General features: G+C 38.5%; 1 protein-coding gene across 1 annotated transcript in view; it reads left to right on the forward strand.

Moving 5' to 3' along the window:
- CCDC148 (coiled-coil domain containing 148) overlaps positions 1-17,700 on the forward strand; it is a 235,562-nt gene that overhangs the window by 97,409 nt on the left and 120,453 nt on the right. Inside the window, exon 10 of the mRNA XM_004743903.3 lies at positions 640-846. Coding sequence (XP_004743960.1) covers positions 640-846 — 207 coding nt within the window. The remainder of the gene's footprint in view (positions 1-639; positions 847-17,700) is intronic.

Raw genomic sequence — 17,700 nt, forward strand, 5'->3', positions numbered from 1 at the left:
GTTCTTCCCCTCAAGACTTTCCCTCAAGACTCTGAGATCTTTCTTGGTTGGGATTCACTGCCAGCAGGAACTACCAGTACCCATGTGAGAATATCATGTCCAACAGGACTGCAGGATGGGAAGAACTAATATGACTGCTGTAATTCCTTTGAGTTCAGACATCCTAAAACCTGAATATATCAGTAATCAAGGGCAAACTGAATTTTGGAGATTATGGTAGCATTTTATGTTTATTAGCATGTGTCTAAGTGAAGCACTTGAAGTAATTTTTAAAATACCAAAACTAAATTACAGATGGCATATTTTTTAAATTATATTCAAGGGAAGTAATATTTTCTGTGAATAAATTCACTGCCATGTAGACATGGAAGGTGTTTTAGGGCTGCCTAATCAGACTCCATCCCATACAAGGAAACTAAGGACCTACAAACATTAAACAACTGGTCCTTAGTCACCAGTTAGCCACAGGCTCAGAACTTGGGGAATTGTACCTGGTCCTGGTTGCTGCATTCACTATTAAGATGTTTGTCTCCGATTTTTCAAAATTACTGGTTATGATTCACTTTATCCATTTTTTGTAGCAATGACATAAAGCATAGTCTCAGCTTCATAAGTGTTTGCCATCTGTTTTCTTTTCAGGTGGAACATGAGAAATATTGTGATCAATATCGCTTTGCCAGGGAGCAGCGAAGGATCCTGATATCAAATTGGAATAAGAACAGGAGAGACTTTATCCAGAAGGCTGTGCTGACCCTCACTGAGGCCTGTGCAACACACGCAATGGAGGACACTTTGGCTAAGGACAGGAGAAAGCAGCAGGAACTGTGTGCACTTCTGAAAGCCAAGGTGAGATGCTCTGCTGAGGGTGTTTAGGGATTTGCCCTGGCATTCATTTAAGAGCCCACTGTCCTGTTTGCTCAAACCCAACCTGAAGTTCAGTTTTCTCTAAAACTTTTATTTTGAATAAAACTTTTAGTTGGAACCATATGAAATTACAATTGTTTTAGATCAACAGTAGTCAACAATCAACAATTTCTTATGGTTCAAGTAGAAGTTATCATGACAGGTCAATGTTCAAATCTGGATTAAGTGATATCCAACACGAACTACAAATGCTACTTAAGAGGTGCTGGATGAAAATGCAGAAAGTAACTAGAGAGTAGAGTCTGATTTGAGCTCACTCTTGGACTTCTCATTCACATTAAAGATGTGAAATTATGAAGAGGAGAGAAGATTTGTGAAGAGATATGTTGTGGGGAGCTTGATGGGCAAAGTGAAAGGTGGAGTGGATGGGGCATTCCTCTTCCTCAGATCCAATGAGGGGGTCTCCGGGATGGCTTGGAGAGGTTAGTGGGGAACCCCTGCAGTTGGAGCTTGAGGACTAGTGTTTCATGGTCACAGGAAGCCAGAGGATCTGCCTCCATGGCAGAATTGAAAACAAAGATGGCTGCTGTGTTGGGAATAATTTCATTCCCCAGACTGCTCACTGGTGCATGAGTCCTGAAGGCCTGAGGTGTATATAGCCTTCCTTGGCAGGACTATTAAACAAATTGTGTTGAGGTACAGCATATCTACAGTAAAGTACACAAATATTTATATATTTTTATTATTTTTTAAAAGATTTTATTTATTCATTTGACAGCGAGAGAGATCACAAGCAGGGAGAGCGGCAGGCAGAGGGAGAAGCAGGCTCCCCACTGAGCAGGGAGCCCAATTCGGGGCTTGATCCTAGGAGCCTAAGATCCTGACCTGAGCCAACGACAGATGCTTAACCAACTGAGCTACCCAGACACCCCTGCAAACCTTTATTTATTGATAAAAGACATGGTAGGAGAATGATGGCACAAGAAGTTTTATTCTATTGGTAGAAAAAAAAATATAACCTGCAATTAATAGTTATACCACAGCAATTAACAGCATGTAAAAAGAAATGTCTCTTTTAAAACATTAGAGGAGAAATGCCTACTCCGTATTTTTTTTTAAACAAAAAGATACTATATTGGGCATTGCATAAGCTTGGGATCTAGAAGGAAGAGAAGCTGCATCAAGCCTGAACTGCCTACCATGGACTATAGAGCTAATGCACATTTCTTCTCCATCTGCAGCCGATAAGAAACACACATGTCAGGGACAAGGACAAGTCTCTATATACTCCAGAGTCTTGTTTATATTCATTTTGTGCACAGTATCATTAGACTTTTAGCTCTGCTGTGGGGGATTATTTTCTTTTGATTATATTGCATTGAGGTAAACATGCAGTAAAGAACAGAAAAGGGAAGTGGGTGATTGAATGAAATTTTACAAATTTATACTGCCGCATGTAAAAACCACTGAGCTGAAAAGAGAACATTTCCTGTAGCTCAGGTTCCCTCATGTCTCTCCCTAGCATATACTACCCACACCCATAACCACTATTCTAAATTCATCACTATAAATTAGTTTTTCTTATTCTTGAATTTCATATAACTCAAATCATGCATATATAGACATATACCACAATTTATTTATAGGTTATCATGTTAATAGAAATTCATGTTATTTCCAGGTTTTTGCTATTATGATAATGGGCCTGTGAACACTCTTGAACATGTCTTATGGTAGACATATGCACTCATTTCTATAGGATTTATATTTCGAGTGGGATTGCCAGATCAGGGGTATTTAGCTTTAGTAAATACTGCCAAATAGTTTTCCAAAGTGGTTATACAAATTTGCCGCTGGTTTCAGTTGCTCCACATCCTCACCAACATTGATATCGCCAATCTTTAAATTTAGCTAGTCTCCTGTATGTATAGTGGTCCTTCAACAAAGACCTGTTCCTTCAGAACAGATGATGAGCATCTTTCCACATGCATATTGAGCCTTAGGGTATCACTCCTGTGAAATGTCCCCTCAAGACTTTTGCCCATTTTTCTATTTCGGTTGTCTGTTTTTTCTTATTCATTTGTGTGCTCTTTATATATTCCATATGCAAATTCTATTTGCTTTCTTTCTTTGACTTTTCATTCTTTTAATGGTGGCTTTTGATCAACAAAAGTTCTTAGTTTCAATGAAATTCTTTGTTTTAATTTAAATGTCTGAGATATAAATTACATGCAATAAAATCACCTGTTTTAGTTAGTGTATAGTTCCCTGAGTTTTAACAAATGCATGACATGTAACTACCACCACAAGCAACATACAGACTGCTTCATCACCCTTCAGAAATTCTTCTTGCCCTTTGTGCTCCACGCCACATCCACCTTCAGCCTTCAGCAACTACTGATCTCTGTCCCTGTACTTGGCTGTTCTAGAATGTCATATAAATGTAACCATATAGTATGTGGAAATCTGGGTTTGGCTTTTACCACTTAGCATAATGCATTTGAGATCTAGCCATTTTGTTATGTGTATCAATAGTAGTTCCTTTTTATTATTGAGTAGTAGTCTGTGGTTTAATCACTGTTTATCCATTCAGCAGCTATTTTCAGTATTTGGCAATTAGTGTTTTTGGTTAGGGTGGAGTAGGCTTTAGGCTTTCCCTGTGAGCTTGTGCCTCAGAGGGACTTGCCACTGGTTTTCCTTGCCCGGTAGTAGATTATTATTAGACACTTGATGGGCTGTGTCTGATAAGGGAGAGGCATTCTGCCTTCTTGGTTCAGCAATAGGCTCAGGCAGGTTTTTTCACTTGGTCTTGGGACCAGAACCTACTCGTGATCTTGGCCTCCTCACCATGGCAGACAAACTCTGTCCTGTGTCTTAGTGGTTCTTGTGTGGGAAAGAGCTTCCCCTGTTACCCCAAGAGAGGAGGGTATCTTTGTTTTTTGTCTTTTCCCCCAGCTGTAATAGGTGTACACTTGTACCCAGTGGGTTCCCTGCTCTACATCCCTCCCCACCCCCAGTGACTTTTATTCTGTAGGGCTTTGTTCTTCTTCTTCTTTTAAAGATTTTATTATTTTTAGAGAGAGACAGAGACAGAGAGGGTGGGAAGAAAGGCAAAGGGAGAGAATCTCAACCAGACTCCCCACTGAATACAGAGCCCAGATAGGGTGGGGGGCAATATCTCATGACCTTGAGATCATTACCTGAGCCAAAACCAAGAGTTAGCCAATTACATAGGGATTTTTTTTTTTCATTTCTTGGACCTGTATTAACTTAAGAATCTTCCTCTGCTTACCTCCTTTGACCCCAATCTATTTTTTTGAGCTTTCTGTGGAGAAAAGCCTATAAAAGGGTGTAAATTCCCTTGTGTCTCTAACTTCCATGGGTTCTATACTCCCTGCTTTATGACAACAGCAAATTACAAAAAATTTAACTGTTGACTTATTACAGAGTATTAGCAGCAATCTTCTTTCCCACGTATACAGTGGCCTTGACTTTTTTAGGTGCTCTGTCTCAAATAAGTCAGTTTCTGTATTGCCTCTTTCCTTGGAAACATCGCCCGTTCTTTCAATCTCAGGTTTATTTGCCCTGTGACCTCAGTCCTGGATTTGAGAAAAGTTCGGATATAGCTTTTCCTTGTGCTTAAAGTGGGAGGTGACATTCTTTCCAGCTTCTTACATTCTAAATGGAACCTGGAAGGTCCTCATGAAATACTTACTATTTATCAATCTTGTGTGTGCCCTGCTTAAGAAATCATTGCATAGTAGCACAGGGTTGTTTTCAAAGGCAGCCTGCCTGAGATTTTTCTTCCCAATAGGACTTCTGCTAATGGGGAGGGGACCCTCCAAATGTGGGGTAGAAGAGCCCTAATTGGGAACACGATAGATGGAAGAGAAGCAGCTAGACAAAGGAAAATGTTAACGACCCACATCAGGGGAATGTTTCCAGGAATGTTTCCCAGCTGGCAATCCAGACAACAAAACTTAGAGGAGGGCAAGAGTCAGCATTAACCACCTGCCAGGTTTACTGGGGGACATTGTCAGTCACCAGGCTAATGACTACTCTGCTGGCCTCTCCTATATGTACAATATACAGATTGTTCCCTCTCCCTCCTACCCATGGACTCTGATGGTCTAAACATCTAAGGAATAAAACGAGAGGTCATTGTCTGAATAAAGAGGAAAGAGTTGATTAATCTCTTAGAACTGAGCAATTTGATTAACTATATTTTGTGACTTAAAGTGACTGTAAGACCCTGTGTAACCCAAGGGTGAACCATGGGTTCTGCTTAGTTTTCATCTAGTGGCGAGTGAAATATCTAAATGGGGAACAAGAATAATGCTGTGTTTTGATTATTTCCCATGTATCTTGCTGTTCAGTGTATTGGGTATACTCTATGAAGTGTTCCTGCATCTCAGGCATTCTATTAGCATTTTATCATATTATCTTCAGTGACAAATCCAAGATGTGTAGTGGTTGCTGTGGAGTACCCACCCACAGAAATCAGGGGCTTGGTTTCTGGAAGCAATATAATATGGCGTCTCCTCAGAGACCCATGGTCACAAGATGGTGAACAAATGTCTCTGAACTTTTGGAGATGAAGCCTCCAAAGAGTAAATATGAGCAGAGAATGGTGGAACATAAACTAAATTGTGATGCAAAATATGTTCTATTTCCCATAGAGATGGTATTATCATTAGAGTTTGTGTTCCTGGTCAGGGACTGAGGCTCAATAAGTTGTAGCTAGAAACAAAAGGAAAAACAAAAGCTAGAATCATAAAGGAAAAGAATTAATCCTATCAATTCTATAGTAATTTAAAATACTAAATTATGCTCTTTTTTTTTTTTAACCTGGATGAAAACTTGGAGATTTATCCCCATCCTTCATTTTACAAGTCTAAAAGCTGAAGTCCTGAAAGATAAAGTGAAATATTTGCCTAAGGTTCATGCCAGTTCATTTGACTTGAAATTCAATATTATCTTGGCCCTACATAGCTTTGCATACAAGAATCTTGCAAAAATAATAGAAGATATTTATTATACTTTGAGCCCCAATGCACTATAAAATAGACACACAGAATGTGAAAAATATTACTTCATTGTATCATAAATTTGACCTTTCTAAAACTAACATGCTAGCTATAATAAACATTAATTAAACATTTAACCATAATTTTGTTCTTAGTCTTGGAATTTAAAAAGGATTTTTGGGGATGATTTATGTGATTCATGCCTTTTAAGGAAAGTGTTAAAGGAATTTTGAAATAATGAGTTTTCTCACTCTCTTTCACCCCTTCTCTGTTTTATTTTGGTTTTCTATTGGTAATGGATGCTGTACCAACTAGAGAACTCTTCCCAGAGCAGTGAGGAAAGCAGGGAAATGGAAGTCTCATTCTCCTGCTACCACAAAGCTCACTCTTTGATCCCCGAAAATCCAGCCCTTCCCTAGCATCCAGCCTAAAGCACTCTGTTAGCTGTGTACTTGATTTTTTAGCATGCTTTTTCCACCATGGCTGGGGAACTTTATTCCCAGGTCTGTCTTAGTTACTTTCTCTGCACCCTTGTCCGGTGGCCAAGTGCTACTAAGTTTACCTGGACTCTCAAGGCCATGTGAGAGACCTTAGTCTTATCCTTTGTTCGCCAGTTCTCCCCATTCCTCTTAATGACCGTTTCAAAAGGTCACCAGTCCTTTCAGTACCTGGAACCTAATGCCACACACCATCCCCTTCCAGCCCCTGGAGACAACCTGCCTCTATTTTATCAATAAAATGAAGTCATGGAGTTGTGAAATAGATCCCTAATTCCTGCGGCACCCTGTGTCCTTATGTCTTCTGCTAGTCTACCCACTCTCTTCCTGATGCAAGATGTGATGCCTTCTAAGTGCTCATATCCAGTCCTTCCCCCAGTCTTTGGGCCTCTAACCCATTTAACCACTTTAGGAGCTTGCTTCTACTGATTATCTCCTTTTATTATTATTTTTCTTTCTTATCCTATGAATATTTCTTCTAGCCTGTAAATATGGTTAAGTCTTTCTTACTCAAATCAAACCTTCTCTTCTCGGAAGTCATCCTCTAGCTCCTGGGTAGTCCCTAATCTCTATCCTTTTCTTTGATATCAACCATTTAAAAGAATAATCTATATTTTCTCAGGACTTCTGACTTCTCTACTCTACCAAGATCCTCTCCTCTCCCCAAGGTCACCAGTGACCTCAATTAATTACCTAATCCCGTCAGTGCTCTTCCATCCTTAGGCTAGTAGACCTCCCTGCTTCATTTCTCATTGTTGGCCATGTACTCTTTGTTCTAAAATATTGTTTCAGCTTCTAAAATATTATTCTGTTTGCCATATCTTAGTCTGCCTATGTGTTTGTCATCTTCTGCACCATCCTAAAACCCTGGTTTCCTCACTTGCTGTCCTTGCTCTTTCCTTTTCTCTCAGAACTTCACTGGCTCCTAATCCCACTTATGTTTTTACCTATCTTTATATGCTGTAAGATTTATGTACGTATTTATTTATTTGGCAGAGAGAGAAAGGGAAAGAGAGAGAGTACAAGCAAGGAGAGTAGCAGAAGCGGGCTCCCTGCTGATCAGGGAGCCTGATGTGGGACTCAACCCCAGGACCCTGGAATCATCACCTGAGCTGAAGGCAGACGCTTAACTGACTAAGCCACCCAGATGCCCACTCTTTTTTCCCATCTCTGAACAGCTCTCTCTTGAACCTCATTTATCCATCTACATACTGATTATATCAACTTAAAAGTCTATAGATACCTTAAAGTCTATGTCCAAAATGGGAATTTTTGTTTCCCTCCAATAAATTGACACTCTTTTCTTGAAACTTATTTTAACTTCCTCTTCAGACTCTCTCACCCCCATAGCTATTTACCAGCTTTAGAAATTTTCTCTCTTACCCTGGGCTTGGCCATTGTTCCTGGACTGTTGCAATGGCACTCTACTGGCTTTCTCTGCATCCATGCTGGGTGGTCAAATCCTGCCCTTCTGAACTTTTCCTCCTAAACAGTAGGCAGAATGCTATATCTAAAATGCAATTTGGGTTATGACCTCTCTTGATGATAACACCTCTGTAGCACCCTTTGCTTATAATAATGGCCAAACTTCCTGGCATGGCTTTCCAGGTCCTCAATAACATGAACTCCAGCTCCCTTTCCAGCCTCCTTTCTTGACACACTCCACCTCATACTTTACAATTTAGAAATGTCAAACTCCTTGTAACCCACTTCCGCTCTACCTCTGCCATTGCACTGTACAACCTTTTGTTTGATGACTGTGCCTTTGCTCCTGCTATTGTTGATTTTGCCTAGAATGCTTCTGCTTCCTTTGTCTGGCTAAGTCTCATTCATCTTCAAGATTCAGCTTAAATGTTTGCTACAGGAAGACTTTCTTGGTATTCCTTAGTCCTTGGTCAGATTCAATCTGTTCTTGGTTCTCCCTTACCCCTTGTACATAACCCTGACTTGACAATGGTTATGGCACACTATGGAAATCTATGTCGCCTCACAAATGCAAGCAGGAACCCCATCTTATTCATCTTGGTATAACATACACCCCTTCCGACTCCGTTATACCTTCACCTTCCATTTGAACCCACCACTACCTGCAACTGTTGCAGATTTTTTAGTGCTTGGAATGTAGTAGGTACTCAGTAACTTTTGTTGACGTGATGTATTTAATAAGCCTTGGGCATTTTTTTCCCTCTTCTTCTCAGTACCTTCTGATATAGTACTATTTTCACTATCTTCTTTCTACCTGAGAAATCTAACTATGGAAACAAGTATATGGATGTACAAAGCATTAAAAAATGAAGTCTAAGTCTTAATTGTCAATATTGAATTAAAATCTCAAATGTGGTCTTATTTAATTTTTTAATGTTATTTTATTTAAATTTTATTTAGTTAACATACAGTACAGTATTGGTTTCTGGGGTAGAATTCAGTGATTTGACACTTATAGACAATACTGGCACTAATCACAAAAAGTGCCTCCTTAATGTCTTTCACCCATCTATCCCATCTCCCCACCCACCTGCCTCCATCAACCCTCAGTTTGTTCTCTATCATTAAGAGACTCTTATGGTTTATATCTCTCTCTCCCTCACACCCCTCCCATATGTTCATATTTTTTCCCCTTAAATTTCACATATGAGTGAGATCATAGATATTTGTCTTTCTTTGACTGACTTATTTCAGTTAGCATAATACACTCTAGCTCCATCCATATCATTGCAAATGGCAAGATTTCATTCTTTTTGATTGGCTGAGTAATATTGCACTGTGTGTGTATATGTGTGTGTGTATGCACACACACACACACACACACACACACACACCATATCTTCTTTATTCATTCATCAGTTGATGAATGAATATTTGAGCTCTCTCCATAGTTGATAATGCTCTTGTTGATAATGCTACTATAAACATCAGGACACATGTACTCAAATGTGGTTTTAAAAATAAAACCTGATGACCTATAAAACTGAGGTACATTTTAGGCATGAACAAAAAGTGACCAGGCACTTTTCCACTTTTCTCCACTTCATCTTACTTTTGTGCTTCTTGCCCCATCTCTAGATGATCAGCTAATGTAATCAAGAAGCCATAGTAGTTAAAGAATCAGATAGTGATGGAGTAGAAGATACTTTTTGAATAAATACCATATGGACACCCTTTTCAGATTTTGATAATTTCTTAGAGCATCAACTCCTTTCACAGTCTCCCTTCTCCATAGATTTCAGGCGCCTTTCCTAATGGAGAACAAACTTGGACTTAGGTTTCACAAATCTGATGGGAAATGATACTTTAATTTAAAACAGAGAGTTTTTTGAGGTCCAATTTCAGTGATAATGAATAGTTGATATGGTAGACATCTATAAAAACTTAGCAAAATATTTTTTAAAATATTGTTTGCAGGCATTGGACAAAAAGTACATAGATAAAATTCTTGAGATAAGAAAAGCTGTGAAGTTGAGCCCTTTATTCACACAATTAAAATGGTCAAGTGTTCAAAGAAATAAGAAAAAATAACTAACAGATAATCAAGGAATAAAACAAACTCAGAAATGATATAGATATTGTAGTTAAAAGACCCCCCAAAAAAGACATTCTAGAGATGTATGTAAAATTTAATACCTGAAATTCAGAACTCATTGGATGAGCTTTTAGAGCAGATTAGACATAGCAGGAGACAGATTTAATGAATTTGAAGTCAGGTTAAGGGAAAATATTCAAACTGAAACATATAGAGAGAAAATAATAAAATGAAGAGCAGAATGGAGAACATAAGAGAAATATGGAACATAGCAAACAGTTTTAATATATATGTAATTAAAGCCCCAGGAGGAGTGAGAGAATGAAATATAGGCAATATTGAAGAAATCACATCCATGAACTTCACAAATTTGACAAACAACATCCATGTGTATTTTCAAGAAGCTTAGCAAACCCTGAGATGGATATATACAAAGAAAATAATACTGAGACGCATGATAATCAAGCTATGAAACAAAAGTTAAAGAGTTATGTGAAGAGACAGATATAGCATGAAGATCATCCTATTGGTACAATCAAGAGCAAAAGCAGCATGTGCTGGGTCAGTGGTGATAGTAGCAACTTCCCAGTTGTGCTAGAGTCGGTATGAAGTGACCAAGTCTGTGATATGTGGTTCTGGATGTTTTTCCTGGAAGCTTAGTCTAGAGTTTGCTTCTCTGACCCTTACAAAGACTTCGGAAACTTTTTAAAATCCTGAAATTAATGCTTTCCTTCTTAAACTAACTAGGGTAGATTCTGATGTGCAACTAATACCTCAAACCCAGGTGACGTATGCGTTCTGCTATGCTATTCTAACTTGCTGGCTTGCTGACTACAAATTAAGATGAACAGGAGTCAGAATCAATAATGGCCCGTTACTCACCTGGTTCAAGCTGGAATTGATCCTATAGACATATAGGACTCTATAGAAGACCATGTTAAATGAGGAGGTGGCCACAAAAAACTTACCCATAAGTCACATGGCTTACAGGACTAGATGCCAAAGAGAAAGGATATTTTCACCACATGATAACAATCTCTCAATCTCCATAGTTGTAATTCATTTCCACTTATACATCTGATATCAACTCTGGGGTTTTTTCCTTGGTAATGGGAGATATAGGAAGTTTCTTCTTGGCATTAATGATGCTCATATTATATGCTTCCTTGATTAGAAAAGAAGAAGAAACAAAGTAATTGGAAAAAGTTAGATGTCTTGTTTATCACAGGAACTGGCAAGAATTCAGTAGTTTCTGCCAATTTAGGGAATTTGTTTATGGATGTCTTAGTGTGGTCAACTGTGCTATGCACCCTCAGCATAATCAGTGTTATTGGTGAATCTTTGTGTTGTTGGCTTCCCTATAGTCTCTGCAGTTGGGGACATTCAGAGAAGTTCGCTGTGTTTAACCATGGGTATAATATTGGCAATATCAAGAGAGCTCTGAGGAACCATAGGCAGATACTAGAGTGATTTTTGTTCACAAAGGCAGATGGTATTTCCTCTATACAGCTATATTATGCTATCTGTGGCTCTTGGCAGGTAGCTAATTGAAATTCCACAGGGCCTGGGGACTTGATGAATCTATGTATTAGTTCCAAGTTAAATAGTTAGACTAGCCCTACTCTTAAAATGTCTTAGTTTTAAAAAGCATATTTGTCTGCATTGAGGTCTATTTAATGAAGTCTAAAAGAAACTGTACTTTTTAATGTTCTTTAAAATGAATGCCTTATATTTCAATGGCAAGTCATAAAAACATCTCATAAGATGTTTTACAAATGAGGATACTTGTTGTGACATATATTGTATGTTTGCATTTTAGAGTGAGTTTATGCAATATAACTTTAGGCAAACATAATCACAAGGACTAGGTAATTTAAGAGAAGAAGCTACAACTTGAGATTGGAAAGCTAGCACTTTAAAAATTCCTATTAAAAATAAATATATATTTATTAGAAAAAACTTTAACTGTGTCTCACTTAACAGAATGGAGAATCCAGAAATAGACCCACACATCCATGCTCAGTTGATTTTCAACAAAGATACAAAGTAAGTTGAATGGAGAAAGAGTAGTCTTAACAACAAATGGTGTGGGAGCCATTGAATATCCAGATGCAAAAAGAAATGAGCCTTGATACATAACATGTGCTTTATATAAAAATTAACTCAAAATGAATCATTGATCTAAATGTAAAACTGAAAACTATAAAACACAGGAAAAGACAATAAAAGAGAAAATCTTTTTGACCTTGGGTTGGATAAAATTTCTTAAACACAACACAAAATGCACTATCCCTAGAAGGAAAAGTTGATAAGCTGGACTTTCTCAAAATTAGGAATTCTGGGGTGCCTGGGTGGCTCAGTGGGTTGGGCTTCTGACTCTTGGTTTCAGTGCACGTCATGATCTCAGGGTGGTGAGATGAGCCCTGTGTGGGGCTCTACGCTCAAAGGGGCTCTTTTTCTAGCTCCCTCTCTCTTTGCCCCTTCCTCTGCTAGCGCATTCTCTCTGTTTCTCTTTAAAATAAATAAAAAAGCGGTGCCTGGGTGGCTCAGTTGGTTAAAGCCTCTGCCTTTGGCTCAGGTCATGATCCCAGGGTCCTGGGATCGAGCCCCACGTTGGGCTCTCTGTTCAGTAGGGAGCCTACTTCCCTTCCTCTCTCTCTGCCTGCCTCTCTGCCTACTTGTGATCTCTGTCTGTCAAATAAATAAATAAAATCTTAATAAAATAAATTAAAAATTCTTTAAAAATTAAGAACTTCTGCTCATCGGAAGACACTGTGAAGACAATAATAAAGCAGGCCTCCCACTAAGAGAAAATATTTGTAAATCACATATCTGATAAAAGGCTCATATCAGATTTAATAAAGAATTTTCAAAGCTTAATAATAAGTAAACAAACAAGTCAATAAAAAAGAATAGTCAGTTCACAAAAAAGATATTTGGGGAGAATGGGGTATCTGGGTGGCTCAGTGGGTTAAGTCTCTGCCTTTGGCTCAGGTCATGATTCCAGGGTCATGGGATTGAGCCCTGCATTGGGCTCTCTGCTCATCGGGGAGCCTGCTTCCCCCTCTCCCTCTGCCTGTCTCTCTGCCTACTTGTGATCTCTCTCTCTGTATCAAATAGATATATAAAATATTTTTTTAAAAAAAAGGTATTTGGCAAATATCTTTTGCCAAAGAAAAGATGCTCAATATCATTAGTCACTAGACAGATGCAAATCAAAACAACAATTGGATATTCCTATAGATCTATTAAAAAGTCTAAAAAAACCCCCAACCATTCCAAATATTGACAAAGATGTGGAACAGCTTGAACAACTTGAATCTCATACATTGCTGCAGAAGTATGCAATAATGTGTATATGATGCAATGAGATGCAAAATGATACAATCACTTTGTAAAACATTTGTGCATTTCTTCATGCTCTTAAATGTACACTTACCACAATTCCCAGAAGTCCTACTCCTAGGTGTTTACTTATTTAAATGAAAACCTATGTTCACACAGAAACCTATAAGTGACCATGTGCAGCAGTTTTGTCATTGCTAAAACCAAAAGTAACCCCAATACCCCAATGTCCTCAACTGGAGGAGGGATAACAAACTATGATACTTCCATACAATGGAAGCATTTTACTTAGCAATAAAAATAATGAATACGGAAACATGCAACAACATGGACAAATCTCAAAGGTACTACAAGTGAAAAATGCCAGATGCAAAAGGCTGCATACTATGTGATTTCAGTTATATGACCTTGCAAAGAAAGAATTATAAGAACTGGGGAAGGAGGGACTTCCGTTATCAGCAGGAAGAGGAAAAGGAGAAGGCCACTTACCTCCAAGTTAACTTTCCAGAAATTTCACTCTGATTCCGCTTGGCTTCTCATGAACCAGCACTTGCCTCACACCTGCCATATGTGACTGCAAGGTGAACAAGGTGGTCTCGTTTACGTGGTTAATGTCCCACCCGAGTTAGGAGGTCCCTTCCATAAAAAAGGGGGAGAGTAAGTAAGAGGGATAACCAGCAAACTCTGGCTATGAGGTATCAGCAAAGGATTTGGGGTCCCTGCCTCCCCAAGACTTTCCTATTACTGCAGGCAATCTCGCAAAAGCTTATTATCTGTTAGGACAAACACAGGGCCCGTAGAGGCACAGTGTATTCTTCGAGGGCTGAGTCTATGTTATTTTTTAGGAGAAACCTCAGGAAAAAAATAGATTCAGCCGAAGGGTAACTATAGTCTTTAGCTTCTCTCATCCCTTTTGGTGCCATTTACTCTTCTCTGCATGCCTCATCCACCTGCCCTTGCTATATGATGACCAAATATTTGTAGAATAAATAAATGAAACTTTTTTTGAAACCCATAGGATAAATGGTGTCAAATTCCTGTTTTTGTAGATCAGAAATGGCTAAATATTAATACTATCCTATGGCAAGCCCAGGCTAATATATAGATAAATATAAGGTATGCTGGCTCCTTTACATTATACATAATGGTATATTAACAGTGTAACTTTCTCTAGAAATCTAATTTTTATATGTATTGCAATAGATAAATGTGTTCTTCCTTCCTCCCCCACATTGTCTTCCCTATGTTCACCTCCCACATTCCATTTATTATATCTGATGCTAATGTTTGTATGTCTGTTGCTAAACTCTAAACATATGAAGAGAAAGATACATTTTTCATTCATCTTTGTATCCCTAATGCCTAATGCCAGTTATAATCCATAATAGGTACTCAAAAAGCCCATATTGATTTTATATACCCTTGAATAAGTTGTATTTGTAGAAAATCAACCTTTAATTTTTAAAAAGTGCTATGTGAAGAATCTTGTATGCCCATTTATGTTCTCTTACAATCTGCTTGCATTTCATATTGTTCACATCTGGTTTTTATGCTTTTTTTAATGTTAAAAACTTTTTTGCATTTTAAAATCAAATGGTATGGTATGGTATTATGCATTAATTCATCCAAGTCCTTTTAAGACAATCCCCCTAGTTTTCATGACACCAGAGCTCATTCTGGTTTCTATATATACTTTTCTCTAACTAGAAACTCAGAGGGCAGATCTGCCTGCTTTTTATAGTTTGCCCTTTTACCCTGGCATTGTTTGATTGGGAAAACTTTAGGCAGTGAATGAGAGGATAATTGGGTAGAAAAACCTAGTCCTGATTCCTTGCTCTTAGCTCCAGATGGAACAGGAAGTCTTTTAACAAGAGAATTTCAAGTTTAAGATTAACAGTTAATAAATGGACAGATGAAGGTATCTTTTTAATGTGAGATGTATCTTCACAGACCTCTCTGGGTAATAATGGAGAAATTAAATATATTAGTTATTAATAGGAAATCTCTGTTGTATTATCTATGGTATATATTTCTACCTAGTGGAGCACTTAGTTCTCTGAACACAATGACTGCTTATCTCTTGTCACCAAGCTGATTCTTACCCAGTGAATTCCCATTAGCCTATTTTCACTGCAGACTACTTGAGAAAATCCCCATTTTGCAAATGTCAAAAATAATGTATATGAGCTTCTCCTATATTGTCTCATTATAACAAATGTTACATTTGGTTATGGTGGTTCCCTGAAAGTTTTTTTTTGTAGGTGAAAGAGGCAGAGTAGTGAAGGGATAAAGTTGAACAAAAAAAAAAAAAAAAGAGAAAATGATCTGTTGGTGCCTGAGGCATTTACAATAAAGAGAAGCAAAAAGCAAATTTCTGGGCATGAAAGAACCATAAGAGACATGTTAAAAGTGATTCTTCTGGGCTCTGTGCCTATTTCTTTACTTTCACAAAAGATGGAATTTGTAAAAGACATATGTTGAGTGCCTGAGTATTTGCAAGTGACACAAGTTGCTTGTTACCAATTTCCTTAGTGATTATTACAAAAATTCCTTTTCTTTGTGTATAGCTTAACTCACTTATTTACTCAGTCAAATATTTTTGAGTACCTGCCTATGTCAGGCAATGATAGAAGCACTAAGCATACAGAGATGACTAAGACACACACAAAGATCTTAGGTTCCAGTAGAAGAGAACAGTGTATAAATATAGTTATGACAGAGTATGGTAAGTGTCACAGGACAGTGTGTATGAAAATTATGGGAGTATGGAGAAGGGTACATAGCAAACGGGACAGGCAGCAATAGTAAGCCCTGGTAGAGGCAAGCATTTGAACTAAATCCTAAAGAATGGTATTTATTAGCATGGTAAAATGAGAAGTGGGAATACATTCTTAACGCAGGACAGATGAGTCAGTCTCCCACAGATCAGAAACATGTTAGCATACAAATTGGAGGGGGAGGTGAACCATTAGAGACTGCTGACTCTGAGGAACTAACTGAGGGTTTTGGAGGGGAGAGGGGTGGGAGGTTGGGTGAGCCTGGTGGTGGGTATTGTGGAGGGCATGAAATGCATGGAGCACTGGGTGTGGTACTTAAACAGTGAATTCTGGAACACTGAAAAGATATTTTAAAAATAAATCAAAATTTAAACAAACAAACAAACAAACAAACAAAGGCATTTTGGTTTTTCCTGATAGTAAATTGTGGTCCGGAGTAATGAGAGGAGGGCTAGAGAGGTAGGTGTGTGCTAGATCTTGCAGGGATGTGCAACGTCAAGGAACTGGAATTGTAATCACCAGGTGTGATGAGAAGCCATTGAAGGGTTTTGGGAGATCGACCTGTTTTAAGATCAATCTGATAGCTTCAGGGTGGATGGATTTTATGGGGCATAGACTAGAGGAGGGGTTAAAAGTCAGATATCTATGGTCATATTCTGGGTGAAATATAGTGGTCTGAGCTAGAGTGATGGAAATAAAGATGAAGAGGAAGGGGTAGAGGGATATTTAGAAAATTAAATAGATAGAACTGGGTGACAGAGAAGAAAGAGGGAAAAGTGCCCAGGTTTCTAGCTTTCATTACTGGATGGGTGGGTTTGTTGATTAATTCAACAGATTTTAAGTGAATGCTGAGTATATACTGGCATTCTTCTAAATACTGGAGAGTCAAACATGAAAAAGACCCCTAAGTCCCAACCCTTGTATGTATATCAGTACTTAAATTCTAATAGAAGTTAGGATGCTTAGCAAGGTAAATAAGTAAAACATATAATGCAGGAGAGTAGTATTAGTAAGAAAAATATTTAAAAAATGAAAGAGACAAACTAGGGGGTGTGCTGTTGAATATTTAGATAGCCTATCATTGAAAGGCCTTAGAGAGATGACAGGTGAGTAAAAACCTGAAAGAGATGAGAGAGCAAGCTAGGTACCAAGTGGAAATGTAATGGGCAAATCTAGGCAAAGAGCATAGCAAGTGCAAAGACCCTGCCTATTGTACTTGAGGAACAGAAATGAGGATATTGTGGCTATAGTGAGTAAGGAATGACATGATCTGACATCAAGAGTTTAACAGGATCCCTCTAACTGTTGGTTTGAGAATAGGCTAGAGAGGCAAGGGAAGAAGCTGGCTGACCCATTTGGAGGCTTTTGCAGTTAGCCAGGCTAGAGATGATAGTATGGAATGTTAGGTATAACAATAACCTGACTGCCTGGCAGAGCATGCCCTGTGCGCAGCGCTTGCCCACTGGTAGCCTCCTTCTCCATTAGCTTGCTGTGGTGACCCCACCTCCTTAGCCTGCTGCTGCCCCTCAGCTCCCTTTCCTGTGTGACTCACCTCAACTTCCATATCTGCATCTTACTTATCCCTCCAGGTCTAGTTCTTCTTCGCCTCCTCCTCTCCAAGACTTCTGCCCCACCCCAGTCCCTTGGCTGTGTTCTTCTCTTAGTCCCTT

The sequence above is a fragment of the Mustela putorius genome, unplaced genomic scaffold (assembly GCF_011764305.1).
Source record: "Mustela putorius furo isolate JIRA1106 unplaced genomic scaffold, ASM1176430v1.1 tig00003869_pilon_pilon_pilon, whole genome shotgun sequence".
Classification (NCBI taxonomy): Eukaryota; Metazoa; Chordata; class Mammalia; order Carnivora; family Mustelidae; genus Mustela; species Mustela putorius.